Source organism: Lemur catta, chromosome 7, assembly GCF_020740605.2.
Source record: "Lemur catta isolate mLemCat1 chromosome 7, mLemCat1.pri, whole genome shotgun sequence".
NCBI classification, from domain to species: domain Eukaryota; kingdom Metazoa; phylum Chordata; class Mammalia; order Primates; family Lemuridae; genus Lemur; species Lemur catta.
This window is the reverse complement of record NC_059134.1, coordinates 55,421,856-55,444,501: the sequence shown is the minus strand read 5'-3', so window position 1 is coordinate 55,444,501 and position 22,646 is coordinate 55,421,856. Positions and strand designations below refer to the sequence as shown.

At 38.0% G+C, this 22,646-nt stretch overlaps 1 protein-coding gene across 2 annotated transcripts; it reads right to left on the bottom strand.

Annotated features, from left to right (window-relative positions):
- Positions 1-1,101: 1,101 nt before the first annotated feature.
- CLNS1A (chloride nucleotide-sensitive channel 1A) lies at positions 1,102-22,386 on the bottom strand. 2 transcript variants are annotated; one of them, XM_045557283.1, is made up of 7 exons: positions 22,163-22,386; positions 16,130-16,266; positions 11,504-11,605; positions 10,738-10,845; positions 9,213-9,386; positions 4,668-4,757; positions 1,102-1,867 (listed from the first exon to the last, which is right to left on the bottom strand). In XM_045557283.1, the coding sequence occupies exons 1-6, from the start codon at positions 22,285-22,287 to the stop codon at positions 4,690-4,692; spliced, it is 714 nt and encodes a 237-aa protein (XP_045413239.1). In that variant the 5' UTR covers positions 22,288-22,386; the 3' UTR covers positions 1,102-1,867; positions 4,668-4,689. The 2 variants fall into 2 exon arrangements, with proteins under 2 accessions (XP_045413239.1, XP_045413240.1); XM_045557284.1 differs by lacking the exon at positions 9,213-9,386 and having other exon boundaries at positions 22,163-22,366.
- Between the last annotated feature and the right edge of the window lie 260 nt (positions 22,387-22,646).

Below are 22,646 nucleotides of genomic sequence, written 5' to 3'. Positions count from 1 at the left end.
TTATCAGAGCACTTTATACTTCACTGAAAGTCGTGATTACAAATCTGTTCCTTTCAAAAGGAACTCAAATGGAATTTCTGTAATAATATTAGCCTATGAGAATATTTAACATTGAAAACCCTGCAGCAGTAGAGAGAACTTGCTTCCTCTCAGCTGCTGGTAGATGGTAACGCTATATGATGTCTTGGAACATAGGCTTAAAAATCACAGCTCGCTATCTACATGACCTGAAGCAAGTTACTTTACCTCTCTCTATAACCTAATTTCCTCATCTACAAAGTGGCATAAAAGTATCTATATCTCACAAAGTAGTTAAGAATATAATACATAATATATAAAAGGACCCAGCACAGTGGCTGAAAGAAGTCTCAGTAAATTTTAATTTCCATTTCCAAGTGACTCTTTTACTTGGCTACTGTGTAACAGATTTGGAATTTCTGAGAGCCTGGCTAGAAAAAGGAAAATTGGGTTTTTTTAGTCTATCTTGCAGGATGTGAGAAACCAAGCAAAAGTGCTGAAAAGAACACTGGACTGAGTGGTATCAAACGCTAGTCACTAATTAGGCAAGTGATTCTGAATAGCCTATCTAACCTTATTTTAAAGGCCATATAATTGTATCAAAAGTCCAAGTACAGGCCAGGTGTGGTGGCTCACGCCTTTAATCCTAGCATTTGAGAGGCCAAGGCAGGAGAATTACTTGAGGCCGTTGAGTTTGAGGTTGTTGTGAGCTATGATGATGCCACTACACTCTAGCCCAGGCAACAGAGTAAGACTCTGTCTCCAAAAAGTCCAAGTATAAATGTGTAATTACAAATCAGCCTTATAAATATCCAGGTGTCTGTGAAAACTAAAAATTGAGAGTTGATAAATATAATAAATTAGTCCTGACCCAGGAGGAATTAGCAGAAATCCCCTGAAATACGTTAAATCCTTGCCTTTCTAAACATTTGCCAGAAGCTCTACACATTTTCTTCTTAATTTCATGTTCATGTTCTCAACAAGTGAACAAAAATTAAGACCAGCAAAATTCTACTTGCCAACATTATTTTTTCAAAACACATTTCTCATTAATGGTTTTAGTCAAGAATGAGAGCACAGTAATATAGAAAACCTAGATTTATTTGTTAAGCTATTACAAAGACAAAACAATTACCATTTAAGTACTTTGAGGATTTCATCCCAGTTTCACTTGTTTTGTTACAGAAAGTAACCTAAGATGTTGGAAACTAGAGGATATAACCGAAGAGGTTATAACAGAGCAGAATGATGAAACATCGTGAAAAAAGCAAAAGCCAGTCAGAAGCACTTGTGTCAAGGGTAGTATATGTGGCTGGAATATTTCCAAAGAGGCTACCTACAAATACCTGAATTAATTAATCTGGGCCCCAAATTAGTATAAGATTCTTGCCCCTGTGGAGAATGAGCAGAGGCTAGGATTCCTCTGAGATCTTTCTTTTTAGGAGTATGGGTATCCTTAAGCCCCAGAGAAGGGAATCTTAGCTTCAACCTCTCTCTTTCCCACCCGGTCTACCTACACCTCCAAGCTCCTGTGCATTTCCACCACATAGGCCTGCCAGCTTATAGAAGATGCATACAGTGAAGGCAGGAATTACAGACCCCCTCAGAGGGTACCTAGACACAGAGTTTTTGGGTAAATAATAAACTACAAACACCCTCTTGGTTAAGTTAATTCACCTTTGTTAATAAAGGTCATAGTTTCTTCTGCTGGTGACAATTTGTTGTCTCAGTTCAGTCTGTCTCACGAACGAACCGGTTCAGGTAAGTTTTGGAGAAGGAAAAAGACTTTCATCAACCCACTCCAGAGTGGAAGAGGCACCAAGTTCTCTCCTATAGTTATGAGCAGAATCTGAAAAACAAAAGTTTTACAGTGTTTATAACAATAATAGCTATTATTTATTTATTGAATACCTAGTCAAGAGTGCCAGAGGACTTGGATACATTGTATCTCAGTCTTTGTAATAACCTTGCCAGGCAGTTCTTATCATCTCCATTTTACAGATGAGGAAACCGAGGATTAAAGAAGTTACATGCCTTGTCCAAAGGCATATAGCCAGTGTGTGGTAGAGCTGTGATTCTACCACTCATGTGCTTCCCCCTTCATCCTACCTCATGCATTGAGAGGTCCTAGTTCCATTATCTTGAAATCATTAATGGTTACATAAATACTCTAATTATTTCTTGTTCATTCTTGAAAGGCACATACAACTCTAAATGATTAAAACGTTGTTTTGGAATTCAGACATTGTTTGGAATTCAGGTCAATTATCCAGATAAAGAACATGTATAAACTTTATGAAAAAAATAATTCTCTGCCTCTGAACTCTAGCATAAAATGAACAGAAAGCAAAGCTCATTAGTTTGTGGCTATTTTATGGGTATTTCACCATTGCAAAGAATCATAAGAATTCTTGCCAGGGACTGTAGTAACATCCCATTTGTGTAACTGTTAGTGACATACCAAATGAGTTTCTAATGATCCTTATTAACAGAGTCGTTGATGTTCTCTGAAATGTCTATTTTTCAAAAAGAAATATGTAAAAGCCAGAAGATCCAAAAATCTATTTTCCAGTTCCAATAAAACAGGTACTAAACAAGTATCACTGAGCTGAAAAAAATCAATATGCTACAAAAAAATGTGATGAGAAGTAAGGAAAGATGACTTAAGTTGGTACAAGATTTCCCATGAAATAGAATAGTGAAGTTACTGACATTTGCAACTGTGAGAGCTGAAAATTAATGTTAACAGAGCTCTGGTGATACAAACACATAATTTTAACACATAATTGATTTTAGACTATGACTACCACTGACAGAAATAAATGTGGAAATTAGGATTAAGTATTTAAGGGAAGAGATAAAAATCAAAGAATTCAAGGAGGTTATTTTCAGATGGTTCCACTGGCAGGACCTGAGAAGAAAGCAGAGATCCAATACCACAATTCATGGTTAGCACAAGAAACAGTGTTATACAGTGTTCACAATGGCAATAACTTGGAATGTAACTGGAATTTTAAAAGGCTGGTTTCCAATATAAAATGGAATGGGGGTAAAGGAATTAAAAATTTTAAGTGGAGAAAAAGCCAATGATTACTTAAGGTTCAGAACTAAAATCTATTATCAGAACAAAACAAAGAATTTTGAAATATTTAGCATAGCAGGGAATGACAAGAGATTTCACAACCTAATTGGATGACTAACAGTGGTAGCACAGCCAAGTCAAAATATATAAATCTTGCCATGCTATTACTATATAGTTTAATAAAATAAAAGGATCTGGAGAGCAGTTTATCTCAAAGACTGGAAGACAACCAGTATTTCAGAAAAGAATGCCGGCCAGGCGTGGTGGCTGACGCCTATCATTCTAGCACTCTGGGAGGCCGAGGCAGGCGGACCATTTGAGCTCAGGAGTTCGAGACCAGCCTGAGCAAGAGCGAGACCCCATCTCTACTAAAAAGTAGAAAGAAATCAGCTGGACAACTAAAAATATATATAGAAAAAATTAGCTGGGCATGGTGGTACATGCCTGTAGTTCCAGATACTCGAGCATGGTGGTACATGCCTGTAGTTCCAGATACTCGAGAGGCTGAAGCAGTAAGACTGCTTGAGCCCAGGAATTTGAGGTTGCTATGAGCTAGGCTGATGTCAAGGCACTCTAGTCCGGGCAACAGAGTGAGACTCTGTCTCAAAAAAAAGAGAAAAGAAAAGAAAAGAATGCTATAAGGTCAGAGGTAAGAGAACATTATAGGGGGGAAAAGAGGGACAACAACTTAACAGCTTATAAAGGAGGGACTACTACAATTACTAGTTCTAGTTCTGTATGTGAACTAGCTACATGACCTTCAGTCTAACATATAGCTGAATCACCCAGACTGAAAATATATTTCTTAGATTAACCAAGTAGCAAATAAATAGGGACAAACTTCAGGCAAAGCTTATAAGAATGTGTCAGAGGAAAGAAAACTGGCAGAGAGCTCTTACATCAGCCATGAAAAACAGGCAGGAAAAACAACTTGGGAAATGATCGCTTTTGGACAACTATACACAAACTTGTTATGGTTTGGCAAATCGGACTTGGATACTAAGGTGACCACGACCTTGGTCACCCATTATTTTCAGAAGGAGGGAAACTGATACAAAATTTGATTAAAGTCTTAAGCTCAATTTTGAATTACTTCTATTCCCTCCCAAAACTGAAAAGCAGAGTTGCAGCAGATCTCTGCTTTCTGATGAGCATGCTACGATTTCAAACACCTCAAGTGAGAAAAGGTGACTCAAGAGCAGACCAGGACATGAGCTCAGGCTCTACTGCTCTCACTTGAGCCAACCAGCGAGGTCTGTTTCTGTACAAATGGCTTATAAGTTCATTGACAATGGTCTGTGTCTTATTCTTCTACATATTTTCAATACCTACTGCAGTGCTCAGCATGTGGGAAATGTACAATAAATGTTAAAACTGAACATTACCATGTTGCAGCCTTGATTTCTTAGGGGAAAAAAACCACATAATTTTCAGTAATTTCAGAAATGAGTAACAACATTTTTCCAAACTGCAAATTATATAGAGTTCTCTTGATGTATGAAAATAAAAATTAATCATTTCATATGATTTTCATGTTCAATGACAAGGAAGAAAATAAGCTACTCACCTTCTAGTAGCATAAATCATTTTCAGTGATCAACATCTGCATCCTCAAACTGTCCAGCAACTGTTGGTGTGGTATCTACCTCCATCCCGTCTAAACAAAAAAAATGAATTGTTGAGCGATACTCTACTAAGCATTTCAGATAGGTACAAACCTTCTAACTTCAACCAGAAGGAAGCTAGTGCCCTCTGCTGGTAAGAGATGCTTTTTTTTTTTGGTAAGTATCAAAGAACAAAATGAGAAAGGAAAATGCTACCTGTGGATTTAGGGTGAGTTAAAGTCAGTCTATATCTAACATTTACTTTATAAATTCTCAACCTCAGTACTAAAAGAACTGTAGGTAGGAACTTTCAAATGCAGTATCAATTACTCTTTACAGATCTGTTAAGTATTTACCGTTAGTTGTTGTTTTTTTAAGGTAAACAGTCCTTTCCTCACAAAGCTTTCAACATAATCCAGGAGAAAAGTAGAGCAGGCTTCTTGCTTAATCTCCCTGTTTTTCTTAGCTCATTAAATAAAATGAGAGGGGACAAGAAAAAAATAGAAAGCTCTGTGGAAAGACTTGTCTATAGCTGTTTTCTCCACTTGTTCACCTCCCATTCACCCCTCAACTCGTCAGCCCACCACAAAGTGGCTTCTGCCCACAGCCCCTTGGCACTCCATCACTTGGAGATGCAAATGTGACACATGTCTAAAAAACTATTCATCTTTCCACATAAAAATGTTTCTTTTCCCAAACAGTCTTGCTAAAGGGTTACCTCTTATCTGCCCAAACCAGAGACTCCTACCCTACCTCTAACTTCTGTTGCTTATCTCCTAAATCTTTCAAATCTGTCAAGTCTTTTTTTTTTTTTTTTTCCAGACATGGTCTCACTCTGTTGCCCAGGCTGGAGTGCAATGGCACAATCGTAACTCACTGTAGCCTCAAACTCCTGGGACTCAAGGGATCCTCCCACCTCAGCCTCCTGAATGGGTAGGACCATAGATGCATGCCACCACACCCAACTGTGTCAAGTCTTTTGATATTCACTGTCACTACCTAATTTAAGCCACCCTTTCTTATCTAATACATAAGTCACATAACAGAGTTTCTCTTCTTTTCTCTAGTATTTTTGCTCTCCAATCAGTTTTCCATATTGCAACCAGTTATATTGTGAAACACTAATCAAACTAAAATTCTTGTGGCTTCCCACAAACCTAAGAGTTCCTCTAAGACTGCGATCCCCAACCCCAGTCCCCAACCCCTAGGCCACGGACTGGTATTGTCCATGGCCTATCAGGACCCAGGCTGCACAGCAGGAGGTGAGCCGTGGGGGAGTAAGGTAGTGAAACTTCATCTGTTACAGCCACTCCCCATCACTTGCCATTCCCACCCCATCTGTGGAAAAACCGTCTTCCATGAAACTGGTCCCTGGTGCCAACAGGTTGGGACCACTGCTCTAAGACATGGCCCAGTTCACTATTCTACCTTTATCTATCACTATCTACCAGTTACCATAACTACCCTTCACAAAGTTCCAGACACAATGAACTTTCAGTCCTCCAAAGCTGAATGGTCTCTTGAACCTCTGCACATAACTACTCCCTCTACCTGCCTTTCCTCCTAACCTGTGTGAATCCATCCCACTTCCTCTGGGTCACTTCTATACTGGTTCAGATCGTGGCTTAGATGCCACTTACTCCATGAAGCTTTTAGCTATTCCTGATTATGCAGGCTGGGCAATGTAGTGAGTATATTATTTTTGGCATATTAGCTCATTTAAACCTCTTATCACTTATTAGCTGTTTGACCTCAAGCAAGTTACATAACCTTTCTGTGTCTCAGTTTCCTCACCTGTAAAATGGGGTCATATCAGCATTCACCACACAGGGTTCATGGGAGGATTAAATAAGTAAATGTGTAATGTGCTTAAATAAGAGTCTAGCATATAATAAGCATTATCTAAGTGCTTTACTGAGGGTAGCAGGAAAAAGACTGGAGACACCTAGAGCAAAGACAGCGATGTCTCTTTAGAGTCAGAACTATAAGGTAAGCATCAGGAAATCACTGAGGGGACATCTTTACATAGGGGGTGACATTAAAAAGCATGCTCAGAAGATTAGCGACCTAGAGGAAGGAATGATAAAGGCAAGAAATTTACTATTGTGTAAATCCAGTTTGAGAAAAAAAGGCCTAGGTTTGCAGGATTATAGTAGTAATAGCAAAGAGATATGAAAGTAAGGAAAACTCCATGGAACTAGGTATTAGACTGGATAAGAGAATAAACTGGTAAAGGCTGGAGTCAAAAGAACACTTTGAGGTTCTAATCAAAACAGGATTATTTAGGAAAGGAATCAGTGTGCTAAGGAAAATACTTACAAACAAGCTTCAAATGAAAGAAAATAGAAACACTTAAAGCCAGTTTTAAGGTCCCGAAAGCTTGTCATGAGAAGAGAACCCAATTTTCTTGAATGCTGCCTAATCCTTTAAATCAACTGACTATCCTAGTTTTGCATATAGTCATGTAGGAATTCATTTTAAAATAAAAATGGTAGTATCCATATGTATACACAAATAAACACATGTAAGCAAACAAGACTGGAAGGATATACAACAGGAAATTAATAGTAGATGTCTCTCAGAATTATACTTGATTTTTTCCTACCTCTTCTTTGCCTGTGCACACTTTTATAATTTTTGACTATGAATATAGACTTTTTGGATTTAGGGGGAAAAAAACCAATAAAAAAATTACATAAGACCTCCCATTCTATGTAATTCTACATTTGCTTCCTACACTATAAAGAATTTATTCTGAGATTTCTCTTTTAGTGTTTAGGGTTAAATTGTGTCTCCCCAAAATTCATGTTCAAGTTCTAACTTCTGGTAGCCCAGAATATGATCTTTAGGGTCTTTACAGAGGTAATCAAGTTAAACCGAGGACATTAGAGTGGGACTTAATCCAATTTTACTGGTGCCCTTTCAAGAAGGGTGTTAATAAGAAGATAGTTAATGTTATGCATCAACTTGGCTAGGCCATGGTACCCAGATAGTTTGTCTGTCAAACATTATTCTAGTTGTTCTTTGGAGGTTATTTTTTAGATTTGAGATTAACATATAAATTAGTAAGCTCTGATCTAAGCATATTACCCTCCATAATGTGATGGGCTTCATCTAATCTGCTGAAGGTCTTCATAGAACAAAGACTTATCTCCCTTCACCCTGAACAAGAATATATTCTACCAGCAGACTGCCTTCAAACTACAACATCAATTCTTCCCTGGGTCTCCAGCCTGCTGGCCTACCCTGCTAATTTTAGACTTGCCTGCTTTCACAACATGAGCCAATTTCTTAAAATAAATCCCTCGCTATTTATGTATTTATATATATGTATATAAATACATATATGCCCCCTACTGGTTCTGTTTCTCTGGAGAACCCTAATAGAAGGAAACTTGGAAACAGACATAGGAAACACGGACACAGAGAGAAGATGACACAAAAACATATGGGAAAAGACAGTTACCTACATGCCAAGGAGAGAGGCCTGAAACACAGCCCTCAGAAATAACCAACCCTGGACTTCTTGACTCCAGAACTAGGAGACAATAAATTTCTATTGTTTAAGCCACCCAGCCTATGGCACTTTGTTACAACAGTCCCAGCAAACTAATACAGAGATGCAACAGAAAATTAATAGTAGCTATCCCTTTTATACTTAACTTTTTTTTTTTTTGAGTCTTGCACTGTCCCCTGGGCTAGAGTACAGTAGCACCATATAGCTAGCTCACTGCAACCTCAAACTACTAGGCTCAAACGATCCTCCTGCTTCAGTCTCCCAAGCAGCTGGGACTACAGGTGTGTGCAACTGTGCCCGGCAAATTTTTTCTATTTTTTTTTTTTTTAGTACAGATGGGGTCTCACTCTTGTTAACGCTGGTCTTGAATTCCAGAGCTCAAGCAATCCTCCCACCTTGGCCTCCCAGAATACTAGGATTATAGGCATGACCCACCATGCCCAGCCTGAATTTTTTTCATTTCTTCTTTGCCTGTACATATTTAAAAAATTTTTGTGGTGGGGTATGGTGGCTCACACCTGTAATCTCAGCATTTTGGGAAGCTGAGGTGGAAGGATCACTTGAGCCCAGGAATTTGAGACCAGCTGGGGTGAGGCCCCATCTCAAAACAAAGCATGGTGGTGTGCACCTATAGACCCAGCTACTCAGGAGGTTGAGGCAGGAAGATCTCTTGAGCCCAGGAGTTTGAGGCTGCAGTGAGCTATGATTGTACCACTGTACTCCAGCCTGGGTGTCACCTCTCTTTTAAAAAAATTAAAATTAAAAAATTTTTGACTATGAACAAAGACTATTCTCATAGTGAGGAAAAACCACCACTAAAAACAAATTACATAAAAATTCCCATTCTATGTAATTCTACACTTGCTTCCTATACTGTAAAGAGTTAATTCTAAGATTTCTCTCTCTTAGAGTTTCCAAAAAACTTGTATGTTTCTCCATAACTTATTGCCCAAGTGCCTGTTTGTTCACACTGAAGAGAAAGGACACTCACCTTCATAATCTCTTATTGAATCTTCTGTCCTGACCCCAGCCATATTATACTGGCTGCTAACAGACTGAGAAAGCATTCCTTCTAATCTCTCCAATGTGGCTTGGCCTTCTGCTGTTAAATGGGATAATCCTTCTTCATAGGTGTAAAATGTAGGTATGTCCCCTTGTCCTTGTTCTAAATAAATAGAAAACTTTAAGGCTATTACACAACAATTAGAAAAAACAAAATGGATAATGAATAATGCATTTGCCAAAGAAAATGTCCCTATCCTCTAGGATGAGAAGGGATTCTAAGAGATAATGAACCAGTAAACAGCAATTCCCAAAGACTCACATGTCCAAGGACTAGAAGGAAAAATGTATGTTCCTAAGGTCAGGGAGTCCTGTGTTATTCCAAAGTGGGATTTTACTGGTGAGTACAAATTAAGTTGATATTAATTTGTACTGAAGATGTCTTCTGATCAAAATATATGTGCCTTTTAAAAAATCAGAAAGTCTAGAAAATACAAAAAGGATTAAAAAACCAAAAATCCTAGAAAGATAAGGTTATCTTTAGGTATGTGAAGAAGAATCCCAGAAATGAGTTTGTCTCAGGCCAGCAAGCGGGTATACATGGAACAAAGAGCTTTGGATACTCAGATTGGTATGCATAAGATCAGTAGGAAAAAGAAAAGAGTACAGCAGGCACCTCAAGCTACAAAAAGGCTCCACCAGGCTAGTGACTGCATTCTGGTCTGAAGAAGCAATAGGAAACATTCCTAGATAAATGAAGTATGACTCTGGAAAAAAACAAATGTCCTTGACAGTGAAGGAATAAGGGTTTGTTTGTTTTTTTTTTTTTTTTTTTTTGAGACAGTCTTGCTCTGTTGCCCAGGCTAGAGTGCCGTGATGTCAGCCTAGCTCACAGCAACCTCACACTCCTGGGTTCAAACAATCCTCCTGCCTCAGCCTCCTGAGTAGCTGGGACTACCAGTGTGTGCCACAATGCCTGGCTAATTTCTTTCTATTTTTAGTAGAGACGGGTCTCGCTCTTGCTGAGGCTCATCTTGAACTCCAAGAGTGCTAGGATTACAGGCATGAGCCATTGCGCCTGGCCAAGAGTCTGTTTTTGCACAACTGGAATATATTAAATAAAGATATAGATGATCTAGATTCTCAAGGGATAGAGAGAGAAGGCTTGTTCTCTGGGGGCAGGTGTCTCAGCGTAAAAGACTTTCCCGACAACCCACTTTCCTATTTAGCATTTTCTTTCCTTCCATTTACTCTATTTATCCACTTTCTTCCCCTGATAATCTCTATTTTTTACCTTTAAACTTGGAAAGCCCATAAATTTCTCCAATTTGTCTGCTGCAAAGAGCATAAGCATAAATATGTATACCATTGTCATTCACTTTTATTAATAATCATATCATATTGGGTACTTTACGGAGATTTAAAGAACTATAATCCCCTATCTCTAGTACACTCTTAAAATGAAACACTAAACAAACAAAAAAATAAAACTTAAAAAAATCTATTTTACTAACCATGTGCTTCCACATCATATTCGTCTCCATCATAATCATCTGAATCTTCATCCTCAGGATCTGGATGCAAGGCCTGGCATTCACACATTGCAGTGAACATTGCCTCCACTGAACAAGGAAATTCAGTTGTAACTAATATTCTTTTCAATGTAAAATAAAATTTTATAATAAAAATAACCATCAGGGCAAATCAATTTAATGGGTACATAAGAGGTATACTAAGGTCACAATATTTACAAAACCTGCCAAATTCCATGTCAGATCAATCTTGAAAGCGCTTGAGGCAATGGAGCAGTCACAAAATAATAAAAGCTCATTTTGGGATATTTAATATTATTGAGATCTCTTCATGGCTAGCTGGATTTTCTGAGAAAAAAGGTCAGAGGCCTGTTCAGATTGTTCCACCAGGGTGAAACCCCTCTCAGCTGACAGGGCTCTTTCCAGCTATCCTGGCACATTCCACTTTGGAACTGCTGTGACTCCTCTGCCGTCGCTCAGATGAGATTCAGTCAACACTATCAATCAATAAAACTAACCAGAGTCCTCCATTCACAAAATATACCAGGTAACAAAGTGTCCACAATACGCTAACTACATTCACAACCTTTGATATTAACAGGTATTTGGTCCTCAATGAAATCATAGGTGAGAAAGTGAAGAAAAAGCAGGAGAACGGAGGTAAAGGTGAGAGTTTTGCGTACACGTACACATCAACTGGGGGGAATGCTTGCTACATAAAAGGAAAAGAACGCTACAGAACACTCACATGCTGATTTATCACTAGGCACAAATCTAAATTCAGTAATAGGTTCAACATCATCATCGCTGTCTTCCTCTTCTTCATCAGCCACAGATTCTTTTGATTCTTCTAGAAAGGCAACAAAAATAACTCTTTAATGTTATCATTTAACTTTAAAAAGAAAAACAAGCCTATTGATATAGCTGAATGTAGCAATTCAATTCTACCAATTATGCTTATTTTAAGCTAAAAAAGGCTCTGGATAGAGTCTCTGGTCTAGCCACATTGTTCTTTACGGAGCACTTAGGATTCCGGAGCCCCCATGGGGCCACAGTGAGGGTGAGAAAACCCAAACAGGGCTCTAACAAGTATGGTTCCACTGTCATCTGCTCCTTTTACCTTTCGCTTTGGGGAAAAAAAAAAGGCTCCAGTAGCAGTTTCTAAACCACTGATGTGATTCAACACCAGCAAATTACAGATGGGAAAACTAAAGCCCATAAAAGTTAACTTAGGCAACAGATAAATTAAGAATATCTGGCCGGGCGTGGTGGCTCACACCTGTAATCCTAGCACTCTGGGAGGCCGAGGCAGGACTGTTTGAGGCTAAGAGTTTGAGACCAGCCTGGGCAACACAGCTATACCCTGTCTCCACAAAAAAATTGAATAATTAGCAGGGCATGATGGTGTGTGTCTATAGTAGTAACTACCAGGAGACTGAGGCAGGAGGATCCCTTGAAGCCGGGAGTTAAAGTTACAGTGAGCTATGATTACGTCACTGTACTCCAGTCTGGGCAACAGAGCCAGACTGTTTCTAAAAAAACAAAAAAATTAGTATACACTGGTGGAAGTGAAAATTGTTACAACCACCTTGAAGATGTCCACATCCTACTACCCAATAATTTCACATCTCAGTATTTATTCTGCACACAAGGAATTTATACATAATTTCACTAGTATACTAGTAAATTTCACAATATACTAGTGAAAATATAAAAAATAAACATTCAAAAAAAGGAAATAGATGCATTATAACCTGGTCATATTATGTTTCATAGACAGATAGCAAATAAAAATGAACAAATCTGATCTATCTGTATCAACATGGATAGATTTTAAAATTATTTAGTGAAAGAACTAGTTGCAGAATATATATGATACCACTTACATTAACATTTTAAACATAAAAAACCATTATATTGCTTATGGGCATATACATATTCAGAAAAAGTACAAAAACACAGACAGGACAGACACACATTACCTACAGGATACTGTTTAACTCTGGAGATAGAAGGGAATGAAATGGGAGTAGTACAAAAAGGATTCAACAGTACTGATATCATTTTATTTCCTTAAATGTCTACAGTAATTATGAAAAAATGTTAGAATTTATGCTGGATATTGAATAGAAATTTTTTAATTTATTTCAATATGTTTGAATTATTTCATAATAAAAAAAATACAGGTCACTAAAATATCTAAGTAGACCCCCAAGTCATCAAAATATGTTCAAAATTAATAACATTAAAAATATAAATTAAATCTTATCCTATTAAAAAATGTTAGTTCTTGGGCCAAGCAATGGCTCATGTCTGTAATCCCAGCACTTTAGGAGGCCGACATGGGAGGACTGCTTGAGGCCAGGAGTTCAAGACCAGCCTGGGTCAACATAGCAGACCTTGTCTCTACAAAAAATAAAAAATTAATTAAAATTAAAGCGTTAATTCCCCATGCAGATTAAGACAGATGGAAAGGGAGTCTTATACATTACTACTGCAAGTGTAAATTGATATAAACTTTCTGAAAAGCAATTTGACAAAATATATTATCAATTTAAAAAATGTTTATTACCTTTAATGCAGCAATTCTACTGATAGGAATCAATTATAGGGGGGTATCCACTAAATCCTTTTGTTTTTTAACTTTTATTTTTGTAAGTCATACAAGCTCACTGCAGAATGAGAAAATACAGATAAGCAAAAAAGGGAAAAAACCAAAAATGGCCACTAGTAACTGTTTTAAGTAACAGATTTAGCAAGACATTTTCTGTCCTGTTTCTAATGTTATTATATTATTAAATATAATATACATGTCCTCTGTAAACAAGTAAAATAACACAAAAATACTGGGGAATAGTTGAATAAATTATGGTACTGTACCAAACGTTTTTCAATATATTTTACAAAACAAAATGGTATCATACTGTAATAATTATTCTATAACTGAACGAACATAATTTTTTAAATTATAAAGGTAATATATGCTGGTGTAAAAATAAATGAAAGAGTTTGCATGGATTCAAAGGAAAAAGTCCCTGTCCCTCTAATACCTTTTTAGTTATTTCCAGAAATAACCACTCTTAATAATTTTTTTTATTTTCTCAGGAATTTACCTTAGGGCAATAAATAGAAATATAATATAGCATTTTTACAATAAGGAAAAAAATACAACCATTATCAACACTCATCATCTCATGCTAGATCACTGTAGGGGCTGCCGTACTTTCTTTAAACCTTTCTAAGTTTTCAACAACAGGAATGAATTTTTAAAGTTATTTTAAAAATAACCTAATCTTATCAACAATAGTCATTTTTAAGGAGACTTAAGAAAGTAGGCCAAAGAGAAAAAAAATCTGCAGCTTGGAGAATCAGGACGGGAGGAACAAAGGCTGGGAAAATATGACCTAAGCATTTGTAATTTGTGAGAGGAGTTCAAGATAAAGAGAAATGGAGAACTACTGAAATAAATGTGACTGACCCAGGAGGATATTACTTTCTAGTAGGACGTGAAGTTCTATATATTTTAGTAAGAAAGGATTAATCATAATTACATCAATTTCAAGCAAATAGTCACAAAAAGCAGATATTTAAACCACCTACCTCAAACCTACTGAGTTGTTATTTCCTAGATTGGGACTTCCAGCATTTTTAACAAACTTCCTAGGTGCTTCTAATGTGCAGCCAGGTTTGAGAACCAGAAACTAATAGACTCTGCTAATCTTGGGGGTTGAAATTCAGGCTCAGAGGTGAAAATAATTTGCCCAGCAAGTGAATGACAGCGTCTTCTTATTCAATGTACTTTTCCCTTTTGTTAGTATTTATTCAAACCCTACTTCTCTAGCCTTTTCTTGATATGAACCTTTGCCCCACACCAAGGCCTGACACTATTTAGGGGCATTTCACACCAGCATTTGGAACTGACTGACAAGAGTACCTGTAAGGTTTTGCATTTATACAAATGAATGAATCCTTTAAACTAAACACGACACATAATACTCTTAGTTATAAAATCACAGGTGCATTCACTTAGATGGAGAGTGAACTCTGTGCCTAATACCTCATTAGGAACTCTTACTACACCTCAAGGACAACAGCCTTTTAAATTTTCCTCTTCCTCTTTTCCAAAGTTCACTAGATTTTTATGTCTTTGAACTCTTTCCAATGGCAACAATTTGAAATCTTTGACAAAAATAATTTTATATAGCTGAATCCACTTAATGAGGCAGAGCTTGCCAAAAATCCTAAAAAATTACTAAATAATTTGTGTCACAATTGAATATAAATGATATTATATCTGAAAACATTAAAATCCCAATTTGAAGGAACAATAGCTTATCAGGGAAACTCATGGGATTGTCTTTTACACACTATTTCCAAGAAAAGCAACCTATTATTTTAAACATTAACAACTTCACTAGATATTTATAAGTCTTTGCAGTTATCTCCAACAGCAAAACTTGGGACTCATAACCCAGGGTTTCTAAACCTTGGCATTATTAACATGTGAACTGGATAATTCTTTGTTGTGAGGGGCTGCCCTGTGCATTACAGAATGTTTAGCAGTATCCTTGGCATCTAACTACTAGATGCCAGTAGCATTACTGCCCCATTTTAATCAAAATGTCACTGCCAAATATGGGGGGATGAAGAGGTGGGTGGAGGCCCATGAAAAGTCAACCTCCCACACCCCCTGAGAACCAATACTAGTTAACAAAACAAAATAAAACATTTCTATCCTAAATTCTTGGAAGCACAAAGTATACTGATCGAAGCCTCTAAGGGTGCCTTTGCAAAGACAAAGAGAATAAACAGTTAAACACAAGAGGAAAAGGAAATACGTATCCACAATAAATTAAGAATTCTAAGTGCAAATATACAGAAAATAAAAGGCAGATACACACAAATGTCCAAATTATTTTACTGTGTTAAAATTTTGCTTAATAAACTACTGTTAAAAGTGGGTAATATCACATTATTATCAAAGACTGCTTTTTATTAAAAAAAAATTATTATTATTTTTAAAGAAACAGAGTCTGGTTATGTTGCCTAGGCTGGAGAGCAGCGGCATGACTGTAGCTCACTGCAACCTCGAACTCCTGGGCTCAAGTGATCCTCCCCTCTGAGCCTCCCAAGTATCTAAGACTGCAGGCGTGTGCCACCATGCCTGGCTAAATTTTTAAATATTTTTGTAGAGATGGGGTCTCACTGAGTTGCCCAGACTGGTCTTGAACTTCTGGCCTCAAGTGATCCTCCCACCTCAACCTCCTAAAGCATTGGGATTACAGGTGTGAGCTACTGTGCCCAACCAAAGACTGCTTTTTAAAATATAATTTGCTATCAAAGGAAGCTATATATTAAATTACAACATACATACCTCCAAATTTGGCATTCACCATAACATATAAATGCTCTCGTGGATAGGCATTTAGGTCCCGGGACACCGCATGTAAACTAATGGTGGGATATTCCAGTGAGAATCCTAATCCAGAGCCATCTAACCAAGACAGGCGGCTGAAAAACATATTTTAAGTAGATTATTTTTAGATAATTTAATATCCCAAAGTTTATAATAGTACAGCTTAGACACTTATGCATAGGAATAAATTCAAGTTGAATGTTTAGAAATATTCCTAAAATAAGAAAATTCAGTAATGAGAACTGAATTTTCTTTAAGACCAATTCTCTTATGGTCTCTTTTCCTCTAGCTATAAATCTGAATAGATTTGAAATTCAATTTTCCACAGTCATATGTATGTTTCTATGGTTTTTATGCTTATTCTTATTTGGAATGTCTTCAGACGTACTCTTTGCTTTTGCAAATCCTCATCTAGTTACTTAACTAGCTTCTCCATAAGGCCTCCCTTCAACTACTTCAGTCCATAATGATGTCTTCTTTTTCTAAACTGCATTCATGCTCACTAACATACCATTTGGCACTTAACCCTGTGGTTGTGAATGTTTTATGTACCCGTACAGAATGTGAGCTGCTTGACAGCAGAACATGTCACATTCCTTTATTTAACATTCTTCAAAACCACTAGCATAGTGCTCAGCAGGTAAATATGCAATAAATACTTGGTAATTAGTCATTTCTCCCTTAATCCTACATTGAATAACATACATATGAAATGGCTGTAATCAAACTCACCATATGTTAGGAAATAATTATTACCCTGAAAGACAGACTCTATGAAACCTTTCATTTATTCTATAGCTTTAAGAGAAAACCACAGATAAGCTAGATCTAATTTTCCCTCAAAATGTGGTCAAATGCAATTATTTTATTGGTATAACAAAGGAGACATACCACCAAAATCAGTAAGATGAGTTCTGAGTAGGGACTGGCTAATTTTTTGACAATACTTCACTCACCTGGAATTGTACGGCTTAGCAGGAAAAAAGCAAAAAGATCCTGAAGAAGCCACAAAAAATGTTAATTACAATAAATGTTAAGGCAATATAGTGGTTGCCTAGGGCCAGAAGGAACTAGAAAATGCCTATTAATGGGTACCAGTTTCTTTGTGGGGCAATGAAAATATTCTAAAATTGACTGTGATTATAGTTGCACAACTCTGTAAATAGACTAAAAACCATTGAATCGTATACTTTAAGTGGGTAGATTGTATATTATGTGAATTACCTCAATAAAGCTGTTATTAAAAAAAGACGTTACTACAATAACACCCTTCACCCTTATATCATTCTATTCTCTTTCTTTTTATTTTTAGAGACAGGGTCTCACTCTGTCACCCAAAGTTCACCATAACCTCAAATTCTTGGGCTCAAGTGATCCTCCTGCCTCAGCCTCCTGAGTAGCTGGGGCTAATGGTGAATGCTATCACATCTGGCTAATTTTTTAAATTTTTTTGTAGAGACAGGGTCTTGGTATGTTGCCCAGACTGGTCTCAAACTACTGGCCTCAAGTAATCCTCCAGCCTCAGCCTCCCAGCACTTACAGACATAAGCCACTGTGCTTGGCCTGTATCATTCTATGTATTTTCTATACAAATTTAACAAGGTTGGCCGTCTAATTTTTAAACAAGCAAAAGCACAACAGGAGAACCTAGGACTTCATTGGGTAGGAACAATGATAGTACCACACTCTGAGATCATTCAAGTTCAATGTTAAGGGGAAGATGAACTTTACACCTCAGTCCCCCTAAAGGCAATCAATGTCTATAGCATAATATAAGTCCATAACACCTAACTCTCAGTTATCAAAAGCATTATCAAAAGCAAAAACAGAGTATTAGATGGTGGTGATAATTGTACAACTCTGTAAACACACTAAAACTTAATTATATACTTGAATAAAGCAAAAGCAAGAAAATAATTACTGTCATTAAGAAGGATTTCCACCCAACATGTTTACTAGAAAAAAGGAAAACCTGGGAGGCTTAAAAGTGATAAAACTTAAAGAGCTAAAAGTGATAAAAGTTCTAGAAATTATTTTCCAAAATGACTCATTTCCACTGATTCCAAAGAAACAGATTGTATTACGTAAGTAGATTGTGTGCTGTATGCACTTTTCCTTTCTACTACTTTCCTCTAAATGTGGAGATGAAATAGTGCTCGAGTATTGCCAGTCCCCTACTAAAGCTATATTATTTTGAAGCAAATAAACTGCCTTTCTCTTACCTCAAAAATCTGCTGGCATTATCACAATTCAGAAAGGAACATTCCAAGTTTGGGTGTCCAAATAATTTCAAATATTCAGAGCCACAAAAAAATTTTTTTTTTTTTTGAGACAGAGTCTCACTCTGTTGCCCGGGCTAGGGTGAGTGCTGTGGCTCACAGCAACCTCAAACTCTTGGGCTTAAGCAATCCTCCCTGCCTCAGCCTCCCGAGTAGCTGGGACTACAGGCATGCACCACCATGCCCGGCTAATTTTTTCTACATATATTTTTAGTTGGTCAGATAATTTTTTTCTATTTTTTTTAGTCGAGACAAGGTCTCGCTCTTGCTCAGGCTGGTCTTGAACTCCTGACCTCTAGCAATCCATCAGCCTCAGCCTCCCAGAGTGCTAGGATTACAGGCATGAGCTACTGCTCCCGGCCCACAAAACTTTAATGACTCAATAGGGAGATGGAAAAACTGAAATCTAAACATAGAATCAGTGCCTATCAAATTATGGCTTTACTTCAAAAAGTACATAATAATTACTCTGTTCCTTACTAATGCTGACAGAACACAAATGCTGTCTCAGCACACATTTCCTATGCAGCTCTCATAAATCCCGTACATGAATTTGTTCCATGCACTCTACAGGACAAAAGTAAGTTCCACACTTAAAAGCAATACTTACTCTGATTACTAAATTCTGATTTTTATTTACAATTTGGGTTGCTTAATTATTTGGTTTAACATTAATTTTGGAAGAGATACAAAAAGGCATTATTTCTATGTTTAAATCACCTATTTTAATTTAATTACCTATTTTATTTTAACCTGTTTTAAACTACCTATTTTGTTTCAGGCTATTCCCTCTGTTACAAAAAAATAAAATAAACTACCTATTTTGTATTATTCATGCCTCTGTACCTTCCTTATTTGGGTAAAATATCAACTGCCTATGGAAACTAAGCTCTGAAAATAAGCCTGAGAGTTCTAAATCTTTCAACATACATCTGAGAAGCTAAAACCAAATCAGAAGCTATCCCTCTTCACCTGAAACCCTAAAATAGAGTCCCCATAGCCTAAGGAGTATAAGCCAAGCTCATCAACATGGCTCTCTCCCTCTTAGGCTCTATTATCCCTTTCCACTAGCCCTCATTCCTTCAGAGGAAGAACTGCTAGACTCTCTGTATGTATAAAATACACATAAATACACATATCTTGGTACACATAATACTGTTTCTCACTCTTGTGTCTGAGCATTCTGTTTTTTCTAATTAGAACATTTCTCCTTAGCTCTACCCCATTCATCTGGCTGTTAACCACTTGTCACATCCTCCAAGAAGCCTTGCCAGTTTGTTACAACCTCAACTCTATCATGAATTGGAAATGTTCGGTGGGAAGAAACAAAATGGAGGAAGAGACCAAGGAGTCAAGGCTAAGAATAAGCAAAGAGAGACAAATAAAACTGTCCAATTACTGGTGATATTCTGTTCTTCACATGAATGGTAAATATACAGGTGTTAGTTTAATTATAACTCCATACATATATTACTTATATTCTTCCATACATATATAACTTATATTCTTTTTTGTATGTATATTTTACAAAAAAAACTTAAGGAACAGAGATTTGTCAGTGAAAAGCTGACATAAGAATTTTTTTGAAAAAGTTAAAAACAGTTATATTTCCTGAGTATTAAATGTGTTGTGCTTATACAGGAGAATGTTCTTGTTCTTTGGAGATACATGCTAAAGTGTTTAAAATGAAGTGAAAACATGTCTGCAGTTCTCAAAAGACTCAGGAACATAAGAGACACAAACGTGACAAAATGTTAGTTAATGAATCTTTGTGAAGGGTATATGCGTATTAATTAATAACATTTGCAACTTTTCTTTAGGTTTCACATTTTGCAGAAAGCAAAAACAAATACAGGATCGTCCCCAAAGAGGAGTTATAATATAGAAAGAAAGAAGAATCACTATAAAGAGATGCCATGAAGAAAAAACGACTGTGTAGGAACTAGGAATGTATCTATGCTCCATCTTCCACCATTTAAAAGAAACTGCTTTCCCCAAGATCATCAAAGATCTCCTTGTCAATACCCAAAAGAAGCTCACCAGATTTTATTTTTATTTGACTACTCCTTTGTCCTCTTTTCTCAAGTCTCTTCTTCCATGACCCACCTCTTTTTTTTTTTTTTTTTTTTTTGAGACAGTCTCGCTTTGTTGCCCGGGCTAGAGTGAGTGCCCTGGCGTCAGCCTAGCTCACAGCAACCTCAAACTCCTGGGCTTAAACGATCCTACTGCCTCAGCCTCCCGAGTAGCTGGGACTACAGGCATGCGCCACCATACCCGGCTAATCTTTTATATATATATATATTTTAGTTGGCCAGATAATTTTTCTATTTTTAGTAGAGACGGGGGTCTCGCTCTTGCTTAGGCTGGCCATGACCCACCTCTTAATGTGGGTGTATCCTCAAGATTCTATTCCTGGTCTTCTTCTCTTCTGGGGTATCTAATCCATTCCGGTTAATATATGCTTATACTTATTCTAATGACTTCGAAACGTCTATCTTTAACACCACTCTCCCAAGACACACACTTATATGATGTAATTACTCCACACATGTCCTGACCAGCTCGTTATCTGCCCCTCACCCCAATCTTGTTTTTCCTCCCATCTGTTAGGTTTTAGTCTGATCCCTCACTATTTACCTAACACATTCATATTTCCTATCTCAGTGACTGGCCAAAATCCTAAGCTTTGCTCAATGTCTAAATTTCCCTCGAAAGCAGGGCTTCTTTACAGGTGTGTGGGGTTTTTTTTGTTTTTGTTTTTTTTTTTTGGTGCCCTAAACTCTGTAGTAGGCAGATTTTGGCTAACATGTCCTTCATCTACTGGTGTCATGCCTGTGAATACATTACGTGACAAAAAGAACTTTGTAATTAACATTATTAAGCAGCTGACAGTAACATAGATTATCCAGGATTATCTAGGTGGGCCCACCGTAAGCACATGAGCTCTACAAGTAGAAAATCTTCGCTGGCTGTAGACAAAAGTGAAGTAGCAAAAGGGAAAGCCCAAGAGATCTAATGGACAGGAAGGACTCAATGTGTCACCCTTGGCTAGAAAGCAAAGGGGACCACATGTCAAGGAAACACAGACCCCAGATCTACAACTGTAATATTTAAGGCATGTCTACCTGACTAGGAAAGTACAAAGTGCGGCCAAATAAAAGGGCAAATCCTTTCAAGACCCGAAAGGAGAGTCGGGTCCCTTTGGATACGCCCCCAGCCTGAGCAGCGCAGAGGATTCCTCTCCCCACCCACACCTAGAGAAGAAAATCTATACTCCTTAATCAAACTTTCAAAGTCCTCCACAATCTGCTCTGAACCTACATATCCTGCCCAGGAGAACACCTCCTGCACCTGCCCCATCCGGAAAGCCAGGCACATCGAAGATTAACTCAGGGTGTGGAAACTCAAAACCTTAAAACGATACTATGTTAACAGCAACGCACATGCCAGACCTCCAGTAAACAGGCAGGTAAAAAGCACTATCTGTGAGGGGAAATTCCAGCCGGAGAAGAGAGAAAAAAAGGCTCCAGAGCAGGGAACGGTAGAATCACCAAGTCTTCCTCTCAGGCGAGGCATCCCCGAGGCGACGCGGAGCACGCGCTCCCTCCCAGCAGCCCCCCCGAGGTCGCGTCTCGCCGGGCTCCTCCGCACCGCCTGCGCCAGCAAGCAGGAAGGCGAAGGGAAAGCCAGCGCCCAGGAACAGGAACCCTACCTCTCCGCGATGTAAAGGGTGCCGGTGCCGAGACCCTTCCCGTTCAGCACCGCCTCGGTATCTGGCTGCTGCTGCCGGAGCCCCTCAGCCGGCCCGGGCGGAGGGAAACTTTTGAGGAAGCTCATAGCAGCGGAGAGGGCGGCAACACAGGACGGGAGGCAGCTGGCGCACAGCAATCCCAGCACGCTGCGGCCCGTCCCGGAAGCGGTGATAATGACCTCGGAAGAACAACTTGCCTGCACGGGCATTTGAGCGCCATCGACCATAGAGATGAGACATTCTAGGAAAAGCGCGCGGAGGTCTACGGAGACCTCCGCGGGGCTTGTCACGTGACACCCTCCCCCCTCTTCGCCATTTCTAAGGCTCTAGGGCTTCCGATAACCGAGCGTTCTCTGGGACATGCTACTTAAAGGTCGTCACAGTAACCCTGTGAGAGAAGAAATACGAGGGAAAAAAGGAATTATTCCTTTTTCTACAAAAGAGG